The sequence below is a fragment of the Falco rusticolus genome, chromosome 1, assembly GCF_015220075.1.
Source record: "Falco rusticolus isolate bFalRus1 chromosome 1, bFalRus1.pri, whole genome shotgun sequence".
Lineage (NCBI taxonomy): Eukaryota > Metazoa > Chordata > Aves > Falconiformes > Falconidae > Falco > Falco rusticolus.
This window is the reverse complement of record NC_051187.1, coordinates 10,575,700-10,603,106: the sequence shown is the minus strand read 5'-3', so window position 1 is coordinate 10,603,106 and position 27,407 is coordinate 10,575,700. Positions and strand designations below refer to the sequence as shown.

General features: G+C 55.2%; 1 protein-coding gene across 1 annotated transcript in view; it reads right to left on the bottom strand.

Moving 5' to 3' along the window:
• Nucleotides 1-2,275: 2,275 nt before the first annotated feature.
• NTN1 (netrin 1) overlaps nucleotides 2,276-27,407 on the bottom strand; it is a 103,064-nt gene continuing 77,932 nt past the window's right edge. Inside the window, exons 5-6 of the mRNA XM_037409471.1 lie at nucleotides 12,084-12,158; nucleotides 2,276-2,687 (exon numbers count right to left, since the gene is read on the bottom strand). Of these exons, the coding sequence (XP_037265368.1) occupies nucleotides 2,359-2,687; nucleotides 12,084-12,158 (404 nt within the window). The 3' untranslated portion in view covers nucleotides 2,276-2,358. The remainder of the gene's footprint in view (nucleotides 2,688-12,083; nucleotides 12,159-27,407) is intronic.

Sequence of the window (27,407 nt, the reverse complement as noted above, 5' to 3'; positions counted from 1 at the left end):
GCCTCACGTTCCTGCTCTGCAGGCAGGGAGCTGGCTTTGGGCTGGACGTGCCGCTTTCGGGCCGTTCAAGGTCTCCCAGGTTCAAGGGCATCCCGGGGGCTGAGCGAGCCCGAGCTGCTCCAGCCGGCGCAGGGTGCTGCTGGCATCAGCTGCGGGAGAACACCCCAGCCCCGCTCCGGGGCTTTAAGCCTCCATTTAGGTGCTTGAGGTCAGAATTTATCCTTCAAAGCCTGGTGGCTTGGGTTTCCTTGACTGCAAAACTGTTGGCTCTCCTTGAGCTCTGAAGTAAGGAAAACCAAGTCTGCTCCGGGTAAGGGGAGAAAACATGGGCTCGGGGGGGTTGCGAGGGTTGCTTGATGGCCAGGGTGGGATTTGTCTCCTAATACCCAAAGTAGTTTTGGAGGGGGCTCGAGATTGCCAGGGGAGGCTCAGCAGCGCTTGCTCCCTCCGGGTGGTGTCTCCAGCAGCCCGGCGCTGGCGGGTGCTTCCCTGGGAGCCCTCCACTTTACACCTATTTACATGGCTGCCTCGCTTTATGGTGGTTTATGTCATTATATAAATATTGTCAATTGCTATAAAACAAGGCAAAACCACTGGAAAATGTCATAAAATAGATGTTTCCAAGTTTCCTAAAAGGAAAAATATCAGGGAGGTTTTCCTTTTCGTAGCGACTAATGTTTGCTTCTCCTCCAGGTACCCGTCCTGCCCTCCCTGCTGTCCCACCCCGCTGTTGCCTGTCGCTGTTGATCCGCTGAGCTCAGATATCCCCATTTCTCATGGGCCGCTGTGGCGGGGGAGCAGCCTGGCAAGGGGACACGATGTCTGGGTGACAAACAGCTCAACAGCCAGTCCTGCCCGTAGGGTGCCCCAGGGAAAGATGCTCCAGCCCTCGGGCTGGGGCGTGGGGTGCGGGAAGGCGGAGAGGCAGCTGCCGCCTTGCCGAGTGCATTAGCGATGAGAGAGGGGGAAATTTAGATTTGCTGGTTTTCACCCCCAGCAGAAGCAGGAGAGCAATCTGGGGAGCTCCAGGTGGGTCACATCTCGCTCATCCAGCCCCTGGCTGACTCCCCTTCCCCTGGGCAGGTCTCTGCCCTGTGTTGGCTGTAACTTGGCCAAACCTCAGAGCTCTGCGCTGGCCCCGCTGCCCACGGGGACGGTCCCTTGGCACTCGCCACCCCCCTCCTTTCTCTCCCGAGGGGCTGGCCGCCCTGTGCAGGGATGCTGGGGAGCTGCGGCTCCAGAGGGAGCGTGGGCAGAGCTGGTGTGGGTTTGGGAGAGTTGGCTGAGTTTGGGAGCAAAGCCAGCGGCCAGGCAGGACCTTGGTGTCATCTGCACGGATTTTCTGTCATCTGAAGGTTCATCAGTCTGCTGGCAGCAGCAGGGAGGACCAAGCCCATGAAGAAGGGCTCAGCGGGGGCTGCAGTGGAGATTCAGGGACTGCAACAGGCAAGATCTTCCAGGGCACCTATGGGAACTGGATGCCAACTTTTTTTTTTTTTTTCAAAGTCTGGGTGTTTCCTTGGAGATTCCGGTTATTAACTCCTTGACTGTGTATCGGTGGCTGGGAGGGGGCCAGGGTGTCCCACGGGCTCACGCTCCTTCGGTGTGGTGGGGTCAGCACTCCTCGGGGTGTGGGGGACAGAGCAAGGAGTCCCCCCGAGTTGTGCCCATGTGGAAGTCGCCCACCAACATGGTCTCGGCTTGTGCCTAACCTGGGATCAGAGCATTGTCACGGCTGGAGACCTCGGCCACTCCTTGGTACCGTACAGTGGATGATCCTTATGGCTATCGGATACCCAAGAGTCTTCAGATGACCTGTGTAGTCAGTGCTCGGATCTGTCCCCGGCGATAAGTCTCGGTTTAGTTTCCTTTACCATAACTGACTTGTTCAACCTAAGCTGAGAATCGTATTTTTGGGGATGGGGAATTAATTTCCAGCATCGCAGTTGATTAGTTTCGGACAGGTTTGATGTTCCCATGCCGTGCTTTGGAAGCAGCAGATGTTGGCAGCTGGAAGGCAGTTTGGGGTCTCTGATTTCTTCAGCCAATGGGGCAGAAAGAAGCTTGAGGGGGAGCCTGGGTGCCACGCACCCGCACCCACGCTCCTTGTTTTATATCCACGTGTGCAAATTTTTTTGTTTTGTTGTTGTGTTTTGTTTTGTTTTCTCCCAGAACACGAGGTGAAACCTGCCAGCCCCACATCCATGATTGCCATCCCTCCCGCCCCCCCAGCCCGCCCCGACAGCGCGACTTTCCTCCCGCTGTCCCCATCGCTGGTCCCTGCCCGCCCCAGCTCTACACAAAGCAGCATGCACAGTCAGTCTCTCCCTCTCGCGTGCTCCATTGCCTTCTCCTCCTTTAGGCTTTCTTACACTTCCCCTTCTTCTCCCGCTGCTGGAACTTCCTGAGCCGCCGAGCCCACGTATCCCGCCACTGTATCACCAGGCTGGTTTTGTCTGCAATGATGCCGCTCTGGTCAGGAGAGTCCTCGTTGTTGCCCAGCAGCAAATACTTCTTCATGGGCTTGATTTTGGGGCACTTGCACGCTATGTCCTTGGAGTGGATCCACAGGGTCTGGTCTCCGCGCCGTATCCGGTTGCTCCCTTGTTTGTAGACGGAGATGATGTTGACCGTGAACTTCCACCAGTCGGCATTTTTTTCCGCTTTCAGGATGTGGATCTGGACAGCTGGAAAAAAAAACCAAAAACATGAGGCAAGAGAGGAAAAGATGTTACAATCTGAGCTGGCGAGAACAAAATGAATTTCAAGTCTCACCTAACAGGCTGTGTGAGGAAAAGGGATTTTGTCTCCTGAGCCCAGGCTGGGGGACAGCAACCAAACGGGTGGTGGCACAAGAACCACCTCTGTCCCCAGGCCATCTGTCACCAGCTGGAGTAGCCAGTGCTGGTGGCAGAGGATGTTAGCAAAGGTACTGAGACCACCACAGGCATGGGAGATGATCTCCAGCTCTGCTGCCACAGAGGTGGCCCTGTAGGTCCCCAGTGAGCGTGGGCATGGCTCACCCAAGGACCACGGGGACTGCAGGACCCCCAGGCCGGGGGGAGGCTGGGAGCAGCTGTGGGCCAGGAACCATGGGACTCCTCCTGCTAGGAGCCCTGGAAATGACACAGGGCTGCCCAGAGCAGTGATGGAGAACAGGTTGCCTTGATCTCCTGTCTGGGTCCTAGGGAAGACCATCATCTCCAGGACATGGTTATGAAGCAAGCACGGGCGGAGCAGTTCCACAGGACCGCTGGTGCAGCGGCATCTGCCCCAGCACTGGTGAACTCAGAATGATTGAAAGAACCTTTAAAAATCAGGTGGATTCGTGTGCGCTGGACCTGCCTTTTCCCTTGAAGCAGCAAGCACAGACAAAATGAACAAGCCCAGGGCCAGCTTGTGCCTCCAGCCCCGGGTGGTGGCCCGAGTGTGGGGCAGGGGCTCTGTGCACCAGGGGTGCGTTGCAGCAGGCAGGGCAGGGAGGTGCCTGTCCCCGTGGGCAGTGCCAAAACTCCAGGCTGCACCATAGGACCAGGGATGAGCTTTCCTCCTGACCAACGTGTCCAGAGAGCAGCACACGCTTCAGCCAGAGGATGGGTTTCTGCACGGGGCATCCCTCTCCCTTCCTTGCTGGATGGTGCATCTGCACAAGGACTGTAAGGTAGCCCCAGGTTTTAAGAGAAAATGAGGTAAAATCTGGAGGAAAACACTGCTATCAGCCCACATCTCCAAGCACTTGGCATCTGGAGGTAGGAAAGCCCTGTCAGGGCCTCCAGCACATCTGCCTGGGGCCGGTGCAAGGAGAGAGCTCTCCGTGAGCGCCCGGCCTGGGGGCAGGACAGTGCAGGGGTTCAGACCTATGGATGGATCTGGAAGCAGGGAGCATGGCTGTTCACGTGTTTCTAGATGTTCCTGAGTTAAGGTCGTTCATCGGTTGCTCCTGGTGAAAAGCACAGGTGGAGGACTGAGGGCAGGGCTCTGTAAGGAGAGGTCAGCGGCAGCGTCCGACCTGACTTCTGGGTCTGGCAGACTCACTCTGTAAATACTGAACAGCAACATCGGGCTCCAAGGGGGCACCTTGGCATGCAGCAGCCGGGCAAGCCAGGTGTCCTGGCAGGTAACAAGCTCCTAAAGCAAGACTGAGATGGAGGACAGCCGTGATCCATAAGCAAGATGATGATGTTTTCCAAGCCTGTGGCTGATGTTGCGTAGCCAGCCCACCTGTAGTCATACGGACTGAGGAAACCTGGTGGAGTCAGCGCTCTGCCACTCCGGCCCTGGCTCTTTCCTGAAGCACGGTTTGTACGTTACGTCATCCCTGCACCCACCAGCATCCGTGCAGGAGCGATGGCCCGTGGTCACGGAGGGCCAGAGTGAAGAGGTGGCTTGTCATTGTGATCTGGGTGGGAAGAGTATCTGCAAGATTGTCCGCAAAGATGCTGAGAGGTGGGACGGTGGTGGGCACCAGCGTGCTCAAGGCTCGGGCTCTGCTCGTGCCTGGTTTCAGAAGCCCCCCGGAGCCACCACCGTTTTATCCTGTGGGGCGGCCCTGGGCTGCAGCCCAGGTGGGCCTGAGCAGGCAACGATAAACCCTTCCAGCCCTTCCCCTCCTCCTCCCTTTCCTCCTGCAGGAGACTGCTTCCTTGGGCACCCTGCCCATGCCGGAGCACATTCACCCGTGCCTCCTGGCCATCCTTCCAGCAGGCGCTGCCATGCCCTTCCAGGTGACATCTGACTCGGGTTCAAGCCAAAGGGAAGGATGAAGACCCATGTGGGAAAGGGAGCGTTTGGCCCCACAGCAGGGCGAGGAGGAGGAGGAGATATAAGCCTGGAGGCAGCTCCTGCAGTGCTGGTGAGCTTCTTCCCAGCAGCGGTCCACCACGGTGCAGGGACAGCAGAAGAGGACGGGAGCAGCAGTCAGACAAAATCATGTCCTCCAGGGAGGCTGAACACATTCCTCCTCGCTAAAACTCAGCTTCCAGGAAAATATCTTCACCAGGAAGTGACCACCCAGCCCTCCTGGGTTTCTTTGCTGACTGGGATGAGGAGTACCCACCAGCAGAGACAGAAGGAAACACCTGGGTGAGGATGCCAGCCCTGGCCGGGAGAACAGGCGAGGGCCGGTGGCTCCGTGCAGGCTGGTGCAGTCCAACCATGAAGTGCTTTTTGACCAAATCTTTGAGTTTTTCCCATTTTTTTCCCCTTCCCCTCCATGCCCTGTGAGCTACAAACCCCTGCCCATCCACCTGCCTGGCTCAGCCATCTGGCCAGCCTCCAGCAGGTCCAGTCTGGCCTGTATAGATTAACGGGGGGGAAGAACCCTCAAAAAAAAAAAAACCAGGCACAACTCTCATTTGCCTTTTAACAACCCAGTTTTACCCCCCTGGATTAGCAGTGGAGGAGCATCACCCTCTCTTTAAAACCGCAACGTGCAAACTGATTTCAGGCTATGGAAGGAAGCTGGGCTCTGCAGCCCAGCAAGGCTTTTTAGCACATTACAAAATATATGGGGTTTGGTTGGTTTTTTGGGGGTTTTTTTTAGAGCATGTCATGGATGCCAGATGCTTTCATTAAAAAAAAATAAAATAAAAAAAAGAAAGAAAGAAAAAAAACAACCCTAAGCTCTGACCGTGTATTTCCCAGTCTGGTGTGAAGGTAACAAAATGTGAAGATTAGCCAATTTTTATTTTTTGGAAACAAATCTTTCCAAAAAAGCTTAACCCTTTGACCTGCCTGGATCCACACTGACAAAATGGAGAAAATGAATGAAAAGGAACCGGAGAGAGGTGGTTACAGGAAACTCTGCTTGAAAATACACAGTCTGTATTTTTTTGATGTCAGGGCCCCCGTCTCTTATTTTTTTCCCCTTTTATTAATGAAGTGGAAGGAGTGAAAGCTTCAGTGAAGGCTTGGCTGGCACGGCCACAGCTGCCTCTGCTGACAGCAAGTTTTCTGCCCATAACTTTGCATCCAGGACATGTGGTTTCCCCTGAGCCTGGTTTCAGAGCCCAAGTTTAGCGCTGACTTGTCTGGGCATTTTGGTGGTGATGTGTGGTGGGGTCTTCAGCACCCCCTGAGGAACGTGAGATGTGCAGAGAAGCAGAGAGGCGCAGGAGGAATTTTTGGAAGCACCTAAGTTGGCTCCCCTGGGTGAATCCCTGGGGATTTAGGCACTCATTTTTCATGAAAGTTTCAGTTCCTTCATGATTTCAGGAGGGGCTCAGCTGTGCCCCACCACTCCAAAGGCGGCTTTGGTGCTTGGTGGTGTCATTCAGCTGCCATCTCCTAGGGCAAAGCTTGGCTTTACCTGTGCCATGGTGAACTGCTCTCACTTTGCTGATGCACCCACTGAACCCCTGTACCGAGGCTGAGCTGCACTGAGGACAGTCCCTGTCACTGGAAAAGCATCCCTGGAAGTGTCTGTGGGGAGGGTGTAATAGGGGGTGATGCATCCCTTGCTGCGGTCCCCCAGAAGTGGATGGTGAGCCAGAGGGGGAGAACAAAACCACATGAGCTGCAGCTGTGAAGGTGCTGCTGCTTCAGCCAAGGCTGGTGACACTGATTTCCAGCGAGGATGGGCTCTGGGCCAGGTCCTGAGCCTGGTGGTGCCCTGGGGCTGCCTGTGGCTTGTTCCTGCTTTGCCCTGTGCTTTGCCAAGGGTGGGCAGCCCAGCCCTGCGGGTAATCCGCACCCAGCTGCGCCCCTCATAGCCCTCAGGATTTTTCTCCAGGTTCACTACTCTGTGCCTGCTCTGCTCTCCATCAGCCCCAAGGGAGCTCCAGGTCAACCAAAGAGGCACGGAGAGTGGGGGGACAGGCGCTGAGGAGCGAGGGGAAGATGCTCAGACCCGGTGAGCGCAGGGGTCTGCCCCTTTAACCACATCCCACCTGACACCAAAGCTGTTGATCCACAAAGCCCACCTAGATGGTGCCTTATAAGTCACCCCAGCCCAGGTGTCTTACCACATTATGCTTCTCTCCGAGAAAAAGGTGGCCGAGTGGTCCCCTGGCTGTGGGAGGGGATGGGGGTCCTTGGTCCCCCCTGCATCCCCTGGTGCAGGGTGCTGAGCAGTGCTACCTCCAGCACTCAGCTCTGGGGCCCTGGAGCTGCCCAGATCCTTGAGGCTTGGCTGGGAGCCTCCAGCCACAAGATAGACCTGAAGGCTTGATGTTGCAGATGAAAGCCGAGGGGTGGATGACGGGATGTTAATAAAAACAAAAACCAACCCCAAACCCTTGAAACAACATGCTTGAGGGCGGCTGTGTAAAGGCTTAAATAAAAGCAGCGCCTCACAGCATTCAGAGACCATGAGTCAGGGGCCCAAAAATCATGAGATTTCCATGAAAAGAGTGAGGCTGGAAAAAAAAAAGTGGGCCTTTTTTTTGTTGTTTTGTATTTACTTTTGGGTTTTGTGATAAATCTCCTGATTTCAAGGCTTCCCCTGCCAAAGCTGACCTAGGACTGGGCTACACAGACAAACCTACACATCCCATATGCTAACCTGACCGTGGGAGCTGGAGCTTTGTGGAACTGAGCTTCCAGCGATGGAGAACATCGCTGTGCTGGCCCCGGGGAAAGATCCCATGGGATCACGGGGCTGGCAGTGGTGCAAGTAGTTTGCCAGGAGAGACAAGAGGGTCTTTAACAGGGACAGATGGAAACTGGTGCTTGGGACAGCGGCTGTGGATGCAGCTTTCCAAAGGCTCCAGTCCCTTCTTTCTGCACAAGCAGAGCAGAGCCCCTGTGGATTGTACTCCAACCAGCAGCAGAAGGTGACCCCAACACCATTTGGGTTTGGGAATGGAAAGGGCTGGCTCCTTGCTGGAGGAAAGGGTTAAAACAGGGTTGCCCCCCCCCCCCCTTTTTTTTTTTTTTTGGTTTTAATTTATTTGGCCGTGGCTTTGCCTGCCTCCGGTTGCCAATTTCCTACCGATTTAATATTGGAGATTTATGACCCCTAATCCCTGCTGGCCTGGGTGCACCCTGGCCAGGCAGAGTCGTCCCCCCCCCGTAATGCCGGGGGATCCAGCGCTGCCCAGTCGCTCCCTCGGGACGCGGTTACGGGGAGGGATTGCTCAGCGCTTCCCCGCTCCGGGAACAGGATTTCCCTACCTTCCAGGGCAGTGGAAGGGGCTGTGAGCCGGGGATGGTGTTTCCCCTCTGGCCTTGGGTTTTTCTGTGGATTCAGGGTTTTTTCTCCCCCCTCTCTCTTTTCAAGCTGCCTTTTGAAAACACATTTTGCTTTTTTCCACCAGCCCCTGCCAAGCTCCTCTCGACAAAGGGGGTGACTAAGTGAAGTCTCCACGAAAGGAAGGATTTTTTTAATTTTTTTTTTTTTTTCCCCAAGAAAGGGCAAAGTGAGCAGATGATCTCACCTTTCAGATGAAGATCCTGCTCCTCGCCCCCATCTCCACCCCGATGCTGCGCAAGGGACGCAGGGAAGGCACAGGGGCAATGGCTGGGACCATGGTACTGGTACCCAGCAAGACACTCCAGCACCATCTGTGCAGGATTGGGCCCCACCGCAATGCGGGGAGCTCACTCAGGGAAAACTGAGATTAAAGAGCTCGGTTGTTCCTTCCCTGCAGCTGCCCATCCTGCTGGGATGAACCACCCCACACAGACAGTGGGAAAAGCCCAAAGATCGGGCTGGAACAGCAGCACGCAAGCAAACAAGAGATGCTCCTGCATCACCTGGACCAGCATCACCTGCCCTAATAAAATAATCCCCTCTCCTCTGGGGCCATGGGGGAATCTCCATCCTCAGCTGGGCTCAGCAGGGACCCCCCCCTTCTTCTCCAGGCTAATTTTAAGTGCCCCAAACCCAAGTAAACCCCCTTCTCTACCCCTGGTTTCCTGGGACCTGAGCAACCCCAGTGTTCCATCAGGCAGCCAAAATAAACCCAGAAAAAGCAAAAGCTGCTGTTCTTGCCTGCCCCCACCGAAATCTCCCAGCCTGCCCTCCCCGTGCCCTGTTTCACTCCAAATATTTGCACCAAAACCCATCTCGCGGGTAAGAGCCCAATTTAAAATAAAAAGAAATAAAAAAACCCCACAAACCCAACAAAAACAAACAGATAAGAAAAATAAATAAGGGAAAATATCCCCTTTGAATTGGTGAATGAAACGGGGAGCTAAAAAGCCCCATTGAGAAGCAGGGGCGGATGATAGCTTCCCGATTGAGCCTGCGGGAGAAGTAACTCTGTTCAAGCTAATTAGGGCCTTTTAGGACATTCAGCCCAGCGATGCCAGCATAACGGTGAGGAAAAGAGCCTCCTAATTGGCTTCCTGCTGGGGTGTCAGTCCCAAAGTCTTTATTATCCCTCCCTGCACCTTTTCAACCCTTTCTTCCCTCCCTGGCCCTGCAGCCCAGCGTGGCCGGGGGTGCTGCAGCACTGCTTGCCCTGCTCCCTTGCCAGGCTGCTTTGCCCTTGATAAAGCACATTTGCCATGGGGCTGGCTGGGGCAGCGGGGCTGGCTGGGGACCCCCAGGGCCAGGAGGGCTCGGGTGGGAGCACCCTGGTTCCCACACGGGGACAGCCTGCACCCACTTGCACTGAAGCAGCCCCAGCAAACGGCTTTGGCTCACTTGTGCGTTTGCAGAAGTGATGCTGCGTTATAAAAGACAAGCTCTTCCCAGCACCCCTATTCATTGCTCCGGGGGTATCTCCTGCCCGAGCTGGTTCTTGAGCTGCTCTCATCTCCCCAGGACCTCTTGAAGCCTGTGAGCCCACATTACAGCCTCAAACAAAACCAAGTGTGAGTTTTCACTTGAATCCCCAGGAAATATCTGTCCCCAGCGAGATCAGACAAGCCATGGAGCAAAACCACAGCGGGGCTGCCCCTCGAGCAGAGCCCAAACACTGCTGCCACCAAAGTGTTGCAACTGTCAACCCAAGAGCCACAGGGAAAGGTAGCGCTGCTCGGCTGGAAACGTGCTTCGAGGGGGATGCACGAGCCTTTTTTTCCTCCCTACCATCCTCTGAACCCCCGGGGCCAATTTGGATCGTGACAGGTCCAAGTTTCCTGCAATCAAGTGTCTGCTTTCTCCCCTCTTCAGAGAGCAAACGCTCCAGTGTGAGCTCAGCCCTTAGGAGATGCTGGAGAAGCCAGGTGGGAAAATGAAGGGATGCATGCACCATGTGAAGGAAACGCATTTGTACCTTATTAGCCAGCAGAGAATCCACCCACGAGGAACCCCACAGCTTTACTAGTCTGGTGCTCAGCCCTGCTCCCATCTTTAGTAACCTCATGTTCTAGCAGTGACTTTCTCATGTGCAATTAAACCTTTTTCTCTCAGGGAAAAGGCATTCTTTGGACCTTTCTAACATCTGATGAACCTTCAGCAGCAACTACGAGCATGGCCGGACCTCGGTGCAGCCTTGCTGGAGGGGGACCACAAGCACATCCTAGCCCTGGTAGCTCATCCTTGCCAAGGGATGCTCTCCACAACCATTTTGCCACTTGGGTAGTGGAAGAATAAATGGAATGCAAATAAAACATTGGCCTTCAAGCCCTTTTGCTTCCCCTGAGCTCACAGGGAGGTGCCAGAGCACAAAGCCAGCACTGAGCATCCCTCGTCCGGTCCTGCAGGGAAGCGCCTTGTCCAGGGATGGGCTGTTAAATGGGAATTCGTTCTGCTCTTGCAAACACTTCCCAGACATGCTGAGAAGCTGCTGTGAGCACGCTTGAAGGAGAGAGAAGGTATCTCCACTCCTGAATGTTTTGATGCAGATGGGATGGGAGTTTTTTCCTTGCTAGTTTGGTGAAAATATATACACACACAGAGAGAAACATATATACACATGCATATGCATGTATGTATAATGCATTCCTCTACTGTGGAGGGGAAGGGCTGGCAGACACCGAGGCAGCTGCAGCCCTGGCAGATGCTAAACCATGTCGCACAGCACCCTGTACTTCCCTGGCTGTTCACACCTTTGAAGGCTCAGGTCAAAGCCAGGCTCACCCGTACCCAGCCCGCTCCCCAGCCCCACACCAAACCTGAAGGCTCCAGTTTGGTTCCTCCTGCAGACACTTTGCTCCCCTCAGCTGCCGTGTCTGAGGGGGGGTGAGATAGTTGCCAGCCCCCGTGTATGTTTAGCAGCATTTCTAAACATCCCCTGGCGCAGAGCATCTCTATTTAACCAGCTCTACCTGATTTTTCCAGGTCAGTCCCATTCCTGACACTTGGCTCATCCCGGCAGTATTGGCGTGGCTGGTGAAGGAGGGTGATCTTTTGGGCAGGGAGGACCAAAGTGGAGCCATTCCTCCCACCTGCCCATGCCGGAGCAGCTCGATGGCAGAGCCGGGTTGGAGAGGGGCTGCTGAGCCCCAGGGAGGGCTTCAAGGGGTTTCTTGGTGTGGCCTGAAGGAAATCCCCTCCCAAGGTCACCCTGGACATCTCCTGCATGGACCTGCTGGTGACCACATTGGAAATGGACCTGCATCAAAAATAACCCCAGGAGCAGAAAGGTGGGGATGTGCCCGTTCCAAGCCAGAGCTGTGGCAGGATGCTCAGGACCTTGAGCAAGGATGGGGATCTCGCAGCCTCCCTGGCTTGTCCGAGGGCTGTGTCACCCTCTGAATTTGCCTGAGATTTATGGGGGAGATGGATCCATGTGATGGGGAACCGCCCGCTGCTCATCACCACAGCAAAGCACGGTTCTCAAAAGCTGCTGCATGGAACAGCACAGTAAGAAGAGACAGGACACAGTGTCACTGTAACCCAGAAGATGCTGTGGGATGAGGACACTACAGACACTGGGATGAGGACGCTACAGACCCTGATTTGGGGGTTTTCTCAGCATCTGCAGAGGAATGCATATTTTCCAAGTAACACATCACATTGCTTCTCCGCCAAGCATCGCTAGCCAGGGCTTCCTCTCCAAACCCAGCAAACCCCATACTCCAAACTGCACACCCCCAGCACGGACAGCCTGGCCCCAGCTGTGGCTGGGACCCAGCCAGCAACCTGCCCCTGGGCCAGGTGGGCTTGGGGACATCCCGGGAGGGAGATGCTCCCCCTCTCCATCTCCTTGCAACCACTCATCCCTGGGAAGTGGCGGAGAGAGGCGACTCACCATAGTCTTTCTTACAGTACTTCTTCATGTTGATCTTCAGTTTCCCCTTGGAGGCTTTGCAGTATGAGTCACAATCTGCACAGGAGAGAGGGGGAGGGCAAGAAAACATTAACAAAACAAATTAGCCTTAAAATGAATAAAAGGCTGGGGGGAGGAGGGGGGGGCGCGGCTCAAAGCTGCAGCCTGCCATGAATAAGCAGCGTGCCTGTGATATCCATCTGCCAGGCCCCGATTGGGTCGTCTAAGGGGGCATTCAGAAAAACCTTCCTTTCTAAAGAAAGCTTTTCACAAAGGAAACCATCCTCCCGCCCGCCTCCCCCTGCCCGGCTTCCCTGGGCCGCCTCTGTCTTCCTGGGAGACCCCGGGGGCCTCCCTTATTGTGCCACCCAGAGCTTTTGAGAGCCACACAAATTCCCCCTGTTCTCCAGCTCCCAACTGGAGCCTGCCCGGAGCCCACAGAGGCCCCATTGTCACCCCTAACCCGGGCCGGTGTCAGCCTTTGGCATTCATTGCCGAGAGATTTGGGCTGGGGTCACCCTCCGACAATGCGGGTCAGAGAGGAAATTAGCAGCCCATGAAGCATTAGCAAAGCCTTTTGGTGTCCACTCTACTGAAGTGTGCAAATAAAATACCCCAGTAGGAACATTTCATTTCTAATGGGCCCCCACTGCTGGGACACGCTGGCTTCGCTGGGGCGGCGCGGCAGCCGGCGCGGTGGGCAGGCGGGGGTGCTGGCATGGCAGCCTGGCAGCACGGCCAGGGCTGGTGGGGCTGGAGCCCGGCCATGGCCCCAGCTGGCTGCGGGGATGCTGAGCCCTGCTCCGGTAGCTGCTGCTCCCCGGGGACCTGCTCCAGTGTGGGATGCGGCTGGATGGCATCACGCGGTCAGATGGCATCACGCTGTTGGTGCCTCCAGCCACTGCTGGGAACAGCCTGGTGGCACTGTGGCTGGCTGGGTGATGTGCCACCATGTGCCAGCTCCCAGGATCAGTGCTGGCTCCTGGATGTGCTGTCCGTGCACATCCCATGTCTCAGTACTCATGGGTGCTAGAGAGAGGCCCCCAGCACCATGGAAACCCTGTACTTGAGGGAAAATGGGACACATCCTGCTGCAGCGGGAGACCTTGCTACAGCGACAGTCCTTGGACATTTCCACCTCTCCCAGCTGCCCACTGGTCCTCCACAGCCACCACTGGAGACCAGGTATGAAAACCTGCTGAAACGCCACAGCAGGGCCCAGGGCTCTGCAAGCAGGGCGGGATGCTGGGAAGGTGGGGGATGCTGCTGGTACCCCATGGCCAACACACACAGGGTGCCCATATCCTGCGCCAGGCCACACTGGCAGTGCCAGACTGGAGACACACGTGCCCATGCAACACCCCACACTCTTCAGGGGACCATGACATGAAACCCTGGGGGAGAGGCTGTGCGGCATCACCCTCTGCGACCCCCCTTAGCACGGCTGTGCTGCAGCCTCGGCAGGGCTTGAGGCCCCGTTTCTTACGCACTGCAAGAGCCCTTGGAAGCAGCAGTGCTTTCCTAGAGAAGCAGACACTAAGCAGCCTGGGAGGGGAAACTGAGGCACAGAGCTGGGAAGTGGCTTCACAGCTACAGCAGCTGCAGCATTTTGCGGTGATAGCTCTGTTTGCAGTCCTGCTGCACACACAGGGGCTGCACTATGAAGCCAGCTTTGGGACAGGGACACCCTGGAGAAGGTGGTCTCCAGCGGTGGATGCTCAGAGACAGCACAGGTAAGGCAGACACTGAGGTCTGCAGATGCGGTGTGCTGGGTGCTCTGCTCACCAGCCTCAGTACAGGAGGTGTCTCTGGAGTGGGAGGCAGGTTCAGAAACATGGGGAGCTTCTCTAGGCGGAGAGGAGATGCTCCAGGAGATCTCATGGACCCCAAATCCCACCCTCCCCACTGGCAGCAGAACCAAACCCAGCCTGAGCCAAGCAGCAGCTTCTTTTTCAGCTTGACTGGGAGAACCAGCAAGAGAAGAAAACCCACAGACCTGAACACACACACATCTCACGATTGTCAGGTACCACCTCAGTACCAATGCCTCTGATCCATCCATGCCCCAGCCTCTCAATGTCACCAGCAGAGTCACCTCACCTCAGCACCATCCTCCTGTCCTATTGCTGCTTGCTGCTCCTGTTCCTGAGGGGAGCACCCACAGTAACACGTGGCTTCGTGCTCTTTCAGTATGACCTACCCAGGGCCAAAAGCGAGAGCTGTGATATGAAGTGGGGCACCTTCCTCCTCCAAGAGTCCCAGCTACAACCTAGCCGAAGCCCTTAGAAAACGAGGAGCTGAGCTGAGGCCTCCCTTTTGCTTTTCTCATCTAATACGATCCCAGACATCAAGTAAAACATGAAACGCACTGAGGAAAGAGTAGATATTCCATAAAAACTGTAGTTCAGATGATGGAGAGTTGCTAGAAAAGCCTCACCCAGCAGGATGCCACCATGCAGAGGGATGTGGCTGCCTGGCATCACCAAGCCCAGGGAACAGAAATATTCGTGGTACAACTCGATGGTAAGAGGTTCCTGGCCATAAACACTGAAGGAAAAGTCTATAAAGGGAAATAAAGGAGCATGCAGCAACGTAAGAGCCTGGGGCGCTTCCCCTCACCTGCTTGGTAGAGCAGGGGACTGACAAAAGACAGGCCATGGGGCAGCTTCGCTGGGCAGCTGGTACAATTCTGCTCATCCACAGACTGCTGATGTTTTCAGGACACCAAAGCAGTTATGATAAACGTGACGATGGCTCTCCTCTGGCCCCAAAATCCCGGAGCTCTGTAGGTGTTCAGCATTGTTACATCTGAGTCCCTATGTGGTGCTGACCTGCAGAAGAAGCTGATGCAAGGGCAGGCAGGGAGCAAGCAGCTGAGCAGGGACAACACCGGGGAGCTCTGGCTGCAGATCTCTCCTCTCCTGGCCAAATCTAACAAGCCAGGCAAACAGATGCTGGTGAGCAGCTGGCTCTGAGCACTAGTGATGGGCAGGGGTGGGCAGCAGCTGCCACCCACGTGCCCCATGGCTTGCTTGACCATGGGATCTGCAAAGGGGTCTCCACCGGCCAGGCTGGCAGAGCCCACTGAGAGCAGCTCCTCCTTCCAGCCCCGCAGCACCGCTTCTGGGATCCAGCCTCAAGAAACTGCAACCAGGTAGAAACCATTGCTCTGGGCTTCAGTCCAGAGCGCTTCACAAAAACAACCCCAAGTCTCTTCAGCAGCCTCTCCCCACAGAAGCATCCCTAACCACATCTGAGCTTCCCAACCCTTACACTACTGCCATGATATTTCCACTCTGCCTGCGATCACAGACCTGCTGGAAGCCCATCCCAGCATCACTTCCCAGCCAGGGAGGCTGCGGGTTGATGTGCTACCACCCAGCTGCCTCCCACAAGCCCTGCAGGTCAGCACCCTGCATCCCTACAGCCTCCACTTGCCCCCAGGGTGCGGACCTGGAACCAGGTTTGCTGCTCAAGGCACCCAGCCACAGCCCTGCTCTGACCCTGCTTTTGCTAACACGACCCTTGTGCTGCCTTCCCTTTCTCTTTCTTTTTCTCCCAACCCCACAGGCTGTGCCAGACCCTCAGCTGGTTTAAATTGAACTTGATGTGGCCAGAGCCAGCTGGTGTAGATCAGTGTAAATCACCCGATGCCAGGGCTGCCAGGGGTGGGGGATTTGCCCTGGCTCATTTCCTTTGTCTCCTATGTGGAGAGCTCTCCTGCCTCCTGGGTGACTTGGAGGTCCTCCGGGGCCTCTTTGGGAGAGCAAATGAAATTTCTCAGAGCAAAGGATTAGAGCTTGTGCTTGCTGGTGAGCAATGCTACATGTGTGGGGTGATGCCGCAAGATCACTGCTTGCTTAGGGGAAGTGCACAGAGGGGATACCACAGGATATTATTTCCCTGCTGCCTAGTGCCTAGGGAAGATCCTGCTCGTCCACCAAGTGACGTTTCAGCAGTTTGCTGAGCTGCAGGTCTCCTGATGGAAGGTGACAGCAAAGCCAAGCTCAAAGGCTGGGGAAGGGGTGGGAGGAAGGGGCAGCAGGTCGAAATGGGAGGAGAGGATCGATCTGGAGCCCGGAGGGCTCTCAACGCTGCTGCAGTGACTCGTGCATGTGTGCAGGAGATACACATGCCGTAAGAGACTTGCAGAATTTCTCCCCAAAGTCTTCTGTTACAAACCTACAGAGTCCCGAGCCATGTGTTGCCTGCCCCGGTGCAAGGGAGGCTCCTTGAACTGCAGGTCCCTCTCGCCCCTCTCCGTGGGGTTGCAGAGGGCCAGCCTGGGGTAACCTGCCCTTGGAAGGTGATGCTGGAGCCTGACCAAGGCCAGGCTGAGAATAAAAGGAGGCTGCCTGAAGAACTGAAGCCCCCTTTTCGATGGGGAGCAACCTTGTATCTGAAGCATGGGATGGTAAGTGCCCCGGTCCTGTCCACCCAGGCCCTATGGGCATTATGGGGTGCACACCACGCAGCTCTGCCCTGCAGGGCTGCTGGATGGGATCAGCCCCAGCTCTCTGCCTGTCGCGTTGTACAGAGGTTTCCCGTGCACACGAGGTGCAGAGCAAGGGTTGGTCCTCATGCTGGTGCTGTCCTGCCCTGCTCCTCCTTCCAGGCAATCTACCCTCTCAGCCTGCCCTCAACGGACCCTGAAAGCTCTCTGAGTCCCTCCTAGCCTGCACTTGGCCTGGCCATCCCCCCGGGAAGGACTGGAACACCCCTGGCTACGGCACCATGGTGTGGGAGAAATTGAGTGGTGATAGCCAAACACCCTCCTCCCCTGCTCCCAGCACTTTCCTCCCCAAGTTTGCTCAGCTGCACAAATATTTCAGTGCAAATCCCCGTTTCAGAGATGCAAACCCAAAGCACAACCAGACTCTAGAGCTTGTTTTTTCATCACTGCATCCTAATGCACCATGCCCCACCGCGGGGGCATCCTCCACCTCCCTGCCCTGTGCCCCAGGTGAGGAGCAACTGGCCGCTTCCCCGCGGGAAAGCACAAACTTTCTGCATTTCCCGGACAAACAGAGCAGGAGGAGATCTGGGAAGAGGCGGTTGGCGCTACTTGTTCACAGAGGGCTGAGAGCAGGTGGCGGGCGGCTGTTTCGTGTCTGTAGCAGCTTAGTAAAATGTGTCAGCATAGCATTCAGCAGCTTTGCAGCTCAGCCCATCCCCTTGATATAACTAAGTCTCTGGCTGAGCAAAGAGTTTTCACAGCTAAACACCTTCTTTGTTTTGCTTAATATTTTTTTTTCTCACAAAAGTTGCATTTTTAATTTTTTTTAATTTTTTTTTTAACGTCTTCATTTTGGGGGGTTGTTTGATCCAGGCTGGTGCTGCTAACATGAGAGTGGAAACTGTGGGAAGCTGGGGTTCTGGTCACCCCGTGCTTTGTTAATGCACCCCACTCCTGCCAGAGCACTCATGCCTTTGGGGCTGGGCAGGATGAGGTGCTGGCAGCCCAGGCTCAGGGCACTGAGCACCATTCCCAAGAAGACGCTGCACGAGACCGCGTCTTGCTGCGCTTGCAGTTCCGAAATGAGCTTTAAGCCTCTGCGAAAGCCACATGTCGGTAACGGAAATTAAAGGCCCCTTGATTCTGACATGATAGAACGATTAAAGCCACATTTCTTGGCCTGGGTACCTAACTCGAAACACAGATATAAGGCTTAGATCCCCAAGGGGATTCAGATTTCTAATCCCAATTTATGCAGCTAAATTCTTATTGATTTCCCCCAGGTAGGGCCCTAAATACCTTTGCGGGCTGAGATCCAAAGTGGAGGTGTTGTGGCTTAGAAGGGGAGACCCCAGCCTTGCTGGTTTGGCCTCAGCATTCCGGGGGTGAAGGGCGCCTGCCTGCACTCCCTCTGCATGCTCCTGAGGGGCTGCGCTGCTTGCTGGGGCTCTGTGGGTGGGGGCCTGGGTGTCCCCACCTTCTGCTTGCACTGGGTGGGATGTGCAACGAGACCGAGCTCCAAAATGAAGGCGCAGGTCCAAATGTCAAATCTTAAATCCAAGAGTCCATCACTGGAGAGAGCAGGACTGAGAAAATGGAAATGGGGGTCTGCTTGGGGTCCCAGATACCCCCAGAGCTGGCTGGTTCAGACCAGTGGGGCTGTTTTGATTTGCTTTAATGCAAGGAGACCATGGTGATGAACAGCTTTCACCTTCTTTCCTTTTTTCTCTTCCTCCCCAGCATTATTGGTCAAAAATTGCCCATCTGGAGCTGCTCGCAGGCTGCAGCATCCCTGAATGGAGCTGGGGTGTGAGCTGCCCCCTGCGATGGGGCTGTGGGAGTGAGCAGTGGTGACTGTGGGGGAATGCGGCAGCACCCAGGTCCCCCCCAGCTCTGGGTGAATCTGTGCTTGGAAATGCTGGCTGTGGCACAGAACAGCCAAAGCTCTCTGCAGGCAGCTCCAAACCCATGCTCCAGCTCCTGCATTGCTACTGCTTCTGGCTTTCTAACAGCTCCTGAAGTTGCAGGGGGGGCTCAGTGCTGCAAAATCCATGAGTGCCCACCGGGAGGAAGGTGAACGTCTCACTACTGCATTTTTGTGAGCTCTGGTATCACAGTGATGCAGAAGATGGACCCAAGTGAACTCTCCCTTCACTGGGAGTTGGGGAATCCCAGCTCTCAACTGTGGTCCATCCCCAGACCTCACAGCTGAGCCACCAGTGTGCTCAACCAAAGCCCTGAGGTGGGTGCTGTCTGCATCAAGATGTTCCCTGAGCCCATCCAACAACCACAAAACTCTTCCAGGCCCTCCAAAGAACCACTACAGCCTTTAGTCCTGTGGGATGCACAGGGCAATGTGTACAGCAGCCTGCAACTCCACGCGTCTGCAGAGCTTCATGCTGCCCCATGCCCGTGGGACTGAGCGCTCCTGCAAACTGTTCAGACTGTGGAAATAAATTTCCAACCCCTTTACAGGCAGCAGCCTGACATCTTCAGCCTGTGGTTGGAAGCATGGAGGAAAAGCGCATGAGATGGAAGGGGTGTGTGTGGGGAGCCAGCGATGGGGAAGGCAGGGGCAGAAACATCATGTCTCTGCTCTGTGGTTAAACACAGGCTCAGCCAGGTGCTGGATGTGCCCAAACTGGGCACAAAAACATTTTCGTAAGTCTTCTCAAAAGTCCCAAAGGCAGCTGGGAGCCATGCTCCCAGGTGACACGGGGTAAAGTGCAATCCACCGCTGCCCAGCACGAGGACAGGAGATGATGACCTTGTGCTGGGGTTGGCCCGCGGCAGTTATGGCAGGGATGTCCTTGGCTCTTGGACTTCGGGACATTTCCCCAGATGACCATGAAATCCTGTTCTACTCCCCACAGCACTGAAGCTGCCCCTTCCTTCCATCCCAAAGAATTATTTTAACATCTCCTCCGTCAGTCTCAGCGAACGACTGTTAGAGTCATTTCGGAGAGTGCCAGCTCTGCTGGCCAAACACACTTGCTCCGAGCTTCTAGATTTTGGCCTTTGCTGACCACATATCCCGAGGGAGGGATGCTCTGGAGTAGCCCTCTCCCTGCACTGGGAGCATGGATGGGCTTCTCCCTGTGGGATGAGCGGCAGAGCCTACAGTATCTGGCTTGCAGAGCGCGTGTTGAACAAGAGGGATCAATGCTATAATTTAATTTGGGCTGGACTCCAGAGGGAGTCTTTTTCTCAGAACAGGCTTCTTTAATATAAAAGCAAACTTTAGGCAGCGAATCCCTTGCAGGTTATTCACTTTAGCAGTGACACCACTTCTCCTGGGCTCTGCTGCACCCTCCGCAGCCCCCTTCCCCGGTCTGGCTGTTGAACAGAGCAGGGGACTCTGTTATGACTAAATTGGCTCTTCTTCCCCCCACCTGGCAATGACCCAGCTATCATGCATGATACCCTTTGCAAATATAACATGGAAATTAGAGCTTTTCATTTTGGGGCCAGCTGTGGGACAGCCAATGCCTCTGGCTGGGTGGCCTTGGCCATCTCTCCAGCACAGCCAGGAGCTGATACGGGGAAGCACAGAATTTGCCAGCCTTGGACCTGGGATGAGCTGGGACTGGGCTGCTCCAGTCGTGCACGTTGTGTGATCTGCAGAATGGTCCCCAGGTTTGAACACTCTCAGCCTGTGGACGGGGATCCCGAGGGCCTGGGTCTGCTCCCAGAGGGTCTGTACAAAGTCGTGGTGCAAAGCAAGGCCCTGGCATAGGGTTGCATTTAACCATGTGGCCTTGTGACTTTGTTGTCTGTCCTTGGTCACCTCCTAAGCTGGCCCAGTCAGCCTCAAAGCAGTGGTCCCCACAGCGTGTCCTGGAAAAAGGAGTATCAGCTCCTGGGACAGCCTTGGAGAGGGTCTGTGACCAGCCAGGAGCATCTTCTGGTCTCCAAAGCAGGCTCAGGAGCGTTTACACCAGCATGACTGTGTGTGGGTCACGGAGGGCAGCTCTGCCCCATAGTGAGTACAGCCATAGCAGCAGCAAGCGGTGCCAGCCCTGGCTGGGCAGCAGAACTGTGATGAGTTATTTTTACTTTTTTGGTTTTCTTTTTTTGGTGCTCTGTAGACCCAAACATTTCCCTGAGACCCTATTGAAACCCCTGGCAATAGGTATGCAAAATCTTTTCTGCAGAACAGCACCAGGACTCCTTGGGAGCACCTGGCTGGAGGATCCTGTCCCTGCCTGCAGCCCTGCCTGCATTCCTGCCTGCAGCCCTGCCTGCCCCACCTTGTACACCACAGCCTGGGCCACTGGCCTGTTGCTGGCTGCAGAAGGTCCTCACAAGGCAGCATGTTTCAGAGACATCCTCAGGCAGCGGCCAGGCTGCTGGGTGCCCGAACTGGGAACCTGTTGCATGGTGCTGGGCGAAAACATGGCTAAACCCACCCATGCACCAGTGCACCAGCCCCCTGCAAAGGGAGAGCCAGGTCCACAGTCCCGCAGGCATCTCCAGCAGAATAATTGCCACTAACCTCTCTCTTGGAACAAGAAGGTGCAAATGAGCCCACAGTGGCCTCCTTTCTTCTGGCTGAGCAAGATTGATTGAAAAACAAATTGGCGCAAATAAAGCATGTAATTAGATTAAAGCCTCTCGCCTGGAGTGGGTGGAAAGCTGCAGCGGGTGCTTCACAGGAGCCCACAGCCCCCTTCCCACCTCCGCAGCATCCAGCATGGCTCAGGGGGGGCAACTGGCACCAGCTGCCCTGGCTGGACCACCAGCACACGGCAGGATGCGGCCGGGGCTGCCCACCACCTCTGGGGAGCTGCCCCTACGGGGACCAATCGATCATTCCTGTGGCCCGATGCAACATCCCAGCACTGGCTCCTGGCATGGTGAGGATGCTGCTGGGGCACACGTTAGCCCGGCCTGTTTGCTTCGGCCCTGGGACCCCTGACTGTTGCATTCCCAGGGGAAGCCACCCCCAGACACCTCCCAAGCCCCACTGTGGGTCGAGGTGAATTTGTTCCCTGCTTCTTTAGCTGCCTGCTGCCAGTTTGGGGATGGGATGGGATGGAATGCGCCTGAGCAGCTCTTGGTGTTTTGGGACAGGGATGACCATAGCAGCATCAGTATAATCTAATGGCCTCATCAGCATCCCGATTTTTCCCAGATATAAAGAGAAGTGAGTAGGCACGCTGTGGTCCCTGGTGACACATGGGGACAGCCCAACTGTGCCAGACACTAACGCACAGGAAAACACCACACGAACATGGGAGCCTTATGGCTCATCCACCCCTGCCTCTGCACACTCCTTGCTCCTCTCCTGGCAGCACGGGAGCTGGCAGCATGTTTCCTACCCCCTCCCCACAGGAGTAAACCCAGCACTGAGCCCCAGGACACACGGGGGATGTGGGGTGCTGACCCTGACAGCACTTCATCCTCACCCAGCGCTTCCCCACCGCAAACGTGTCCCCAGCTGCTGGCCGCTGATGAACTCCAGGGCTGCCGCTCCCAGCACCCCTGGGGACACAGCCCTGCCGAGTTGCAGTCGACATGATTAAATACGTTAATAGGAAACCATCTGTCTTCAGGAGTGTTGGCCACCCTATAAATTCCTGGCCTGACAGCAGCTCCCTGGCCAAGCGGGTGCTGCACAGGACATGGGGGCAGGACGCAAACAGAGCTGGGGCAAATCACTTTCTGCTCCGGGGGAGACACAGCAACAGAGAGCTGGCGTGGGGGACAAGCGCTTTCTTTCACCAAGGGGAACCAGCATCTGGAAATGTCCCAGGATGGGGACAGAATCAGTTCATTTCACGTCAAAATCACCATTATTATTTTTTTTAGATGGGTTTGACAGCGATGCTGGGCTTGCAAGTCCTTGCTCTGAAGCTTGTGGCTTGGCTATAGCACCCAGGGCTTGTGAGCACCTGCGTCCCCTCAGCGTCAGAAGAACAGTCCCCAAGGTGGCAGCATCCCAGAGCTGGGGAAGTGGGGATAGAGGAATTGGAGGGATATGGGGATGAAGGGATGCAGGAATGGAAGGATATGGGGATGAAAGGATGTGGGAATGGAGGAATGTGGGGATGGAGGGAAGCAGGGATGCAGGGATTCAGGAATGGAGGGGTTTGGAGATGGAGGGATACAGGGATAGAGGGATGAAGGGATGTGGGGATGCAAGAAGCCCTGCAACAGGATTATAAAAGCACGATGCAATTGTGTGTGAAGCTTATCTGCATTTCAGCAGAAGTTTTGTGGTGGTTTGCTTTGTGGGTTTTCTTCACAGACTTTCCGAAATATTTTGAAGTGACCAGAAGTTTCCTTCCTCACTGGAAGCCTATCACCCCCTATTGTGCTCATAGCCATTCACTGCAGATCACCATGAGAAACCTCTTTTCAGGAGGGAACTGGATGCTGCGGCCAATCAATCAGTCAATCAATCATGGAGTCAATCCATCACCTTGCTTACAGCCTGAGACAAGTGAGAGAATACCCATGCAGGGCTGACTTAATTACTCATTTGGATGGTACAAAGCTGGAGACCTCCAGCCTGCACCCAGATTTACACCAGGGTGACTGAAATGAGAATTTTGCCTCCTGATTGTACCACAGGCAGCTGTGCAGACCTTTATTCCCAGCCTGTGGAATGCTCCTGGCTTTTTGCAGAGCTTGCGCTCACTGTTAGCGCTTCCTTGGAGCAAAGAGCTGTGATTTTTCTCTCTGCCAGTGCAAAGCCCTTCTGGCCATACCCTATCCCTGGCTCTGGCAGCAGCATCACCAAGGCAGAGCAGGCACGGCTGTGCCCACAGCCTGGCAGCTCCTCCCCAGCCCAGCAGCAGCTGGGGACCCTTCGGGCAGGCGAGTGCTGCCGAGCCCCGCGCCCAGCTCCAGCGCTGCGGATCCCCTCCAGAGGTGTGAGCACTAACATGAGTGTGCACACATAGGCACACCTTTTTTTTCATTGAATATCAGTGCTGGGTGATGACCAAGACATGTTGCTACTTCACATCCGGAGAAAAACTAAGGCTAGCTGGTACTCTGCTTGCAGATCTGCAGAGTTTAGAATTTGTGATTTCCTTTGTTGGTCTGGAGACAAATCTAGTTTGCAATCAGATACCTCCTCAGGCTTTTCCTCCTCAATACATAATGTCAATACAGTGTCTTTCGATAGTCTTTTTCGCATTAAATTTGCAAGGTGCTACATAAATCTATTGTCTGTTTTTCTACTTTTTCCCCCAGTTTGCCTCTGCTAAAGGAGGACTCCCCAGGGATCAGCCTCCTCCAGGAGCCTGGGCTCCCTCTGCTCGGTGGAGAGCATCCCTCCCTCCTGGGCAGGGTGCCTGTGGCAGTGCAGCTCCCTGGGGGGCACCACACTGGCTGGGCCAGCCGCACCGGGCTGGTGGGAGGCTGGGGGAGGTTGGGTGGCTGTGCTGCACCCATAGCCCAGGCTCGTAGCCAGCCAGCCCAGCCTGAGCAGAGACCTGGACCTGCTGGGGTGACTGAGCCTGGAGCTGTCAGTCTGAGATTTCAGAAAGTTGCAACGCTCAGCACACACTGGCAGGGTTGGTTTGGGGCAACATCAAAGACAAAATTCCAGCACAGAGGGACTCAGCCCAGCCATCACCCCATGGGACGCCAAGGCCATGGGAGGCAGGGGGAGATGGAGTTTCAAGGAACATCTCCCTGGCCCCTCTGACACAGCCTCTGAGCCTATGATGGTGAGATGCCATGAGCAAGTGCCACCATCCAAACACAATGACCATGGTGCAACCCTGGTGCAGAGCTGCCCCCTTCCCTCCCTGCTTGCTCAGTGCTCCAGGGAGGAGGGAAGATTTGACCTTCAGCACGGTGTGGGACTTGCTTCCCCCAGCCCTCCCAGAGCCCACCCAAGAGCTCTGTCCACACGCCTGTGCCCAATCACAGAGTGATGAGCCACATCTTCCCTGGCCAAGCCACCAGCACCTTCACATTTACCCTTGTGGGCACAACGCTGGGGAGAGATTTGCCACTGACTTCACCCAGGGATGGAGCTGGTCCAGCAGTTTAGATAAACGTTTGGGAAGGGGCTGGGGAGCCGCGGTTTGGCCCCATGTCCTGTCCCAACCAGAGGTGCTGCGCAATGCCAGCGGCCCATCCCCACACTGTCATTTTCCGAGCAAGCCTCGCACCCCTCGCAGATGTTGTGGAGGCAGCTGGCGGCTCACATGGTGTTGACTCCTAGTTTCCAGCTGCTGCAGCTCATTAAAAGGAGCTACGGTACATTTAATCCTTTCCTAATGTCACTTTTCCCTTGAAGCGGTTGCTGCAGTGATGATCACAGTGTTTATGTGACCGTGAGCAGTGGGGACAGTGGTCCACAGCCTCTGCTTGAGACTGGAGCTGTTGAGGCAAAAAGACCACGTTCCCGTGGCGATGCACGGGTACAAGCTGGCTGGGAGGCTGGAAATAAGGAGGTGGCTCGGGCCGCTCAAGCTGTGATGTTCAGGCACAGCCCCCGTACCTGCAGTGGGAACCAGTGTTTTAACTCATCTAACAGCGCCTGGTGAGGTTTTGCTGGGGTGAATCAAGTGCTGGTGGCAGCAGACCTTTCCTCTTGCACAAAGGGACCCCTTTTCCTCCACGTCCATCTACAGAGAAAGCTGTGCGGTTGTGGCCACACTCTGAAATCTGCATTTTACCCTTCTGGTGTGGGATGGACAAGCCCCACTCTTGCTGCTCACCCCCGTGATTGCGGCAGGGGTGGTGGCACGTACCTGGGAGCAGGGCATTCTCTGAGGGGGGCCTGGAGTCACCTCAATTCATCTAGGCATGGGCAGGCAAAAATGAAAGCTTTTGACCTTCAGACAAAAGCAAACCAACCCTTTTTTAGGGCAGGATTACTCTGACTACCAGCAAATGATGCTGAAACAGGAGTACCAACTCATCAGAGAGGCCAGTTTTCCCCATTCCTGGCTCTTGATGGAGAGTTCTGGCAAAAATTTGGACAATTCAGCCCAAAGCCCAAGGCTGTAAGTAGTGAAAAGCCAGCTGCAGCCTGGGAAGGATGCGCAGCCTCCAGCTCTGCCATGGAAGGGGATGGGAAGGCATCAGGAGGTTCCCAAATCTGGGATGTGGGTACAGGGTGGTGAGGGCTCCAGAGAGCACCGCAGAGGTTGCAGGGGGAGGTCTGCAGGGGGTAAGAGTGCAGGTACACGCGTGGTGCACAGGGAAGGAGTGGCTGGCACGGGGGCAGTGGCTTGTCCCAAATGCTCCTGAGAGTGTGGCACGGTGGGGGGGACCTGGCAGCGCGATGGCACTGGGGGGCCACCTGGCCCTGCGAGGCAGATGGAGAGTTCTCCCTCCAGGGAATGAACGCTTTCAAGTGAATGTTTTCTACTATTTCCTACAAAGTTTCTATTTTCCCAGACTGAAGCCATAACCTTTGAGTGAGTTTTTTCTAAGTGAGACGCAGAAACAGGAACAGTCTTGAAAGGCTCAGACAGCCCATGGGATTTGGGTTTTTTTGTTTGCTTTTTTTGTTTTTCCTTGAGACTATTCCAGATTGTTCCAGAGCAGAGACCTGACTGCCCATCTCCCTCCTACAAGCTGCTTCCGGAAGGTCTTAATCACCCTCACGTACCACGGCACGCATCCACCCCTGTGCTGCGTCACCTCTGCACCCTGGGAAAGCTGCAACCTGCAGCTGAGCTGCTTCAGGTCCCAAGGGAGCCCCAGGGGTCCCTACAAGCAGGTTTTTTCCCTTTTCTGTGCATCCAGCCTCTTCCTCAGCAGCCAGGAGCAAAACGCACAGGCAACACCTTGAGCCCAAATGACTTTGGAAAGTCCAGATCTGGTTTTGAAACTGCAGAGGCTGGTTTCCAGGGGAAAACCATGCAAAGCTGCATCAATCCAATCACCTGTTTTTATTTAAGCCCACTAGCTGAAATCATCCACCTAAGATAATCATTTCCAAGCCAACGTGGATTCGATTCAGATAAGACAATGACTGACTGGCAGGTCTGTAAACCTTTTCCCTCTGCTTTTTTTTTTTTTCTTTTCCATTTTTCCTTTCACTGTGTCCCCTTCTGCATCTCTGAATGGGACCAGAAAAGGATGGGTGGTAGCAAGAGCTTGTCTTGCTTGGCCACAAAAATAAGAAGCACCCCCTCCTCATCATCCGATCTCCCAGCATGGGAGAGCATGAATGCATTTCATCTAAACAATTCGGTTTTGGACCATTTCCCCAAATTGATTCGGACCTCTGAGAGCCAGGCAGGACCCCCCACGCCAAAGTCGACATTGTTCCACCCCTTGTTCCAAGGCCAGCTTTGGCCTGTGCTCTTTTGAAATTTATCCCTCATTGACTCAGAGCAGTGGTGATGCTAACTCGGCTCTTGGCGAGGAAGGCGCTTTCTGTCCTGCATAGCTACGAGCAAAGGAAATAAAGCAGCATCTCTCCCAGAACTGGCTGCACCCAACTTCTCCCACTAATTTCTTTCTCCATCTCTATAACCCTTTTGCTCCCGTACCATGGGAGCTCTGGCTCACAGGCGCGCTGATTTAAGGATTTCTCACGAAGACAAGATGAATTTTGGCAGGATGCTTCAGGGTGGCGGGGTGGGGGCTGAGTAATGCCAAGACCCAGGACTGCCTGATGCTCCCCACTGAAGGGAAGAGATGAAATATGGAGGGTTCAAGCTCCCTGGACAAAATAGTGCTTAAAAAGTCCAATAAAAATCACTGCAAGAAGAATTATGATCAGATGCTGGGCCCATCAGATTGCTCAGCTTGGCTCAGCCTCTGCTGGGCTTTCACAGGGAGGCGGCGCGGGAGGCTCCTGGTGAGATGGATCGGTCCCTGGTCACCCCTCAGGGCAGGGAGATCCAACCCTCCAGGGACACAGGGAT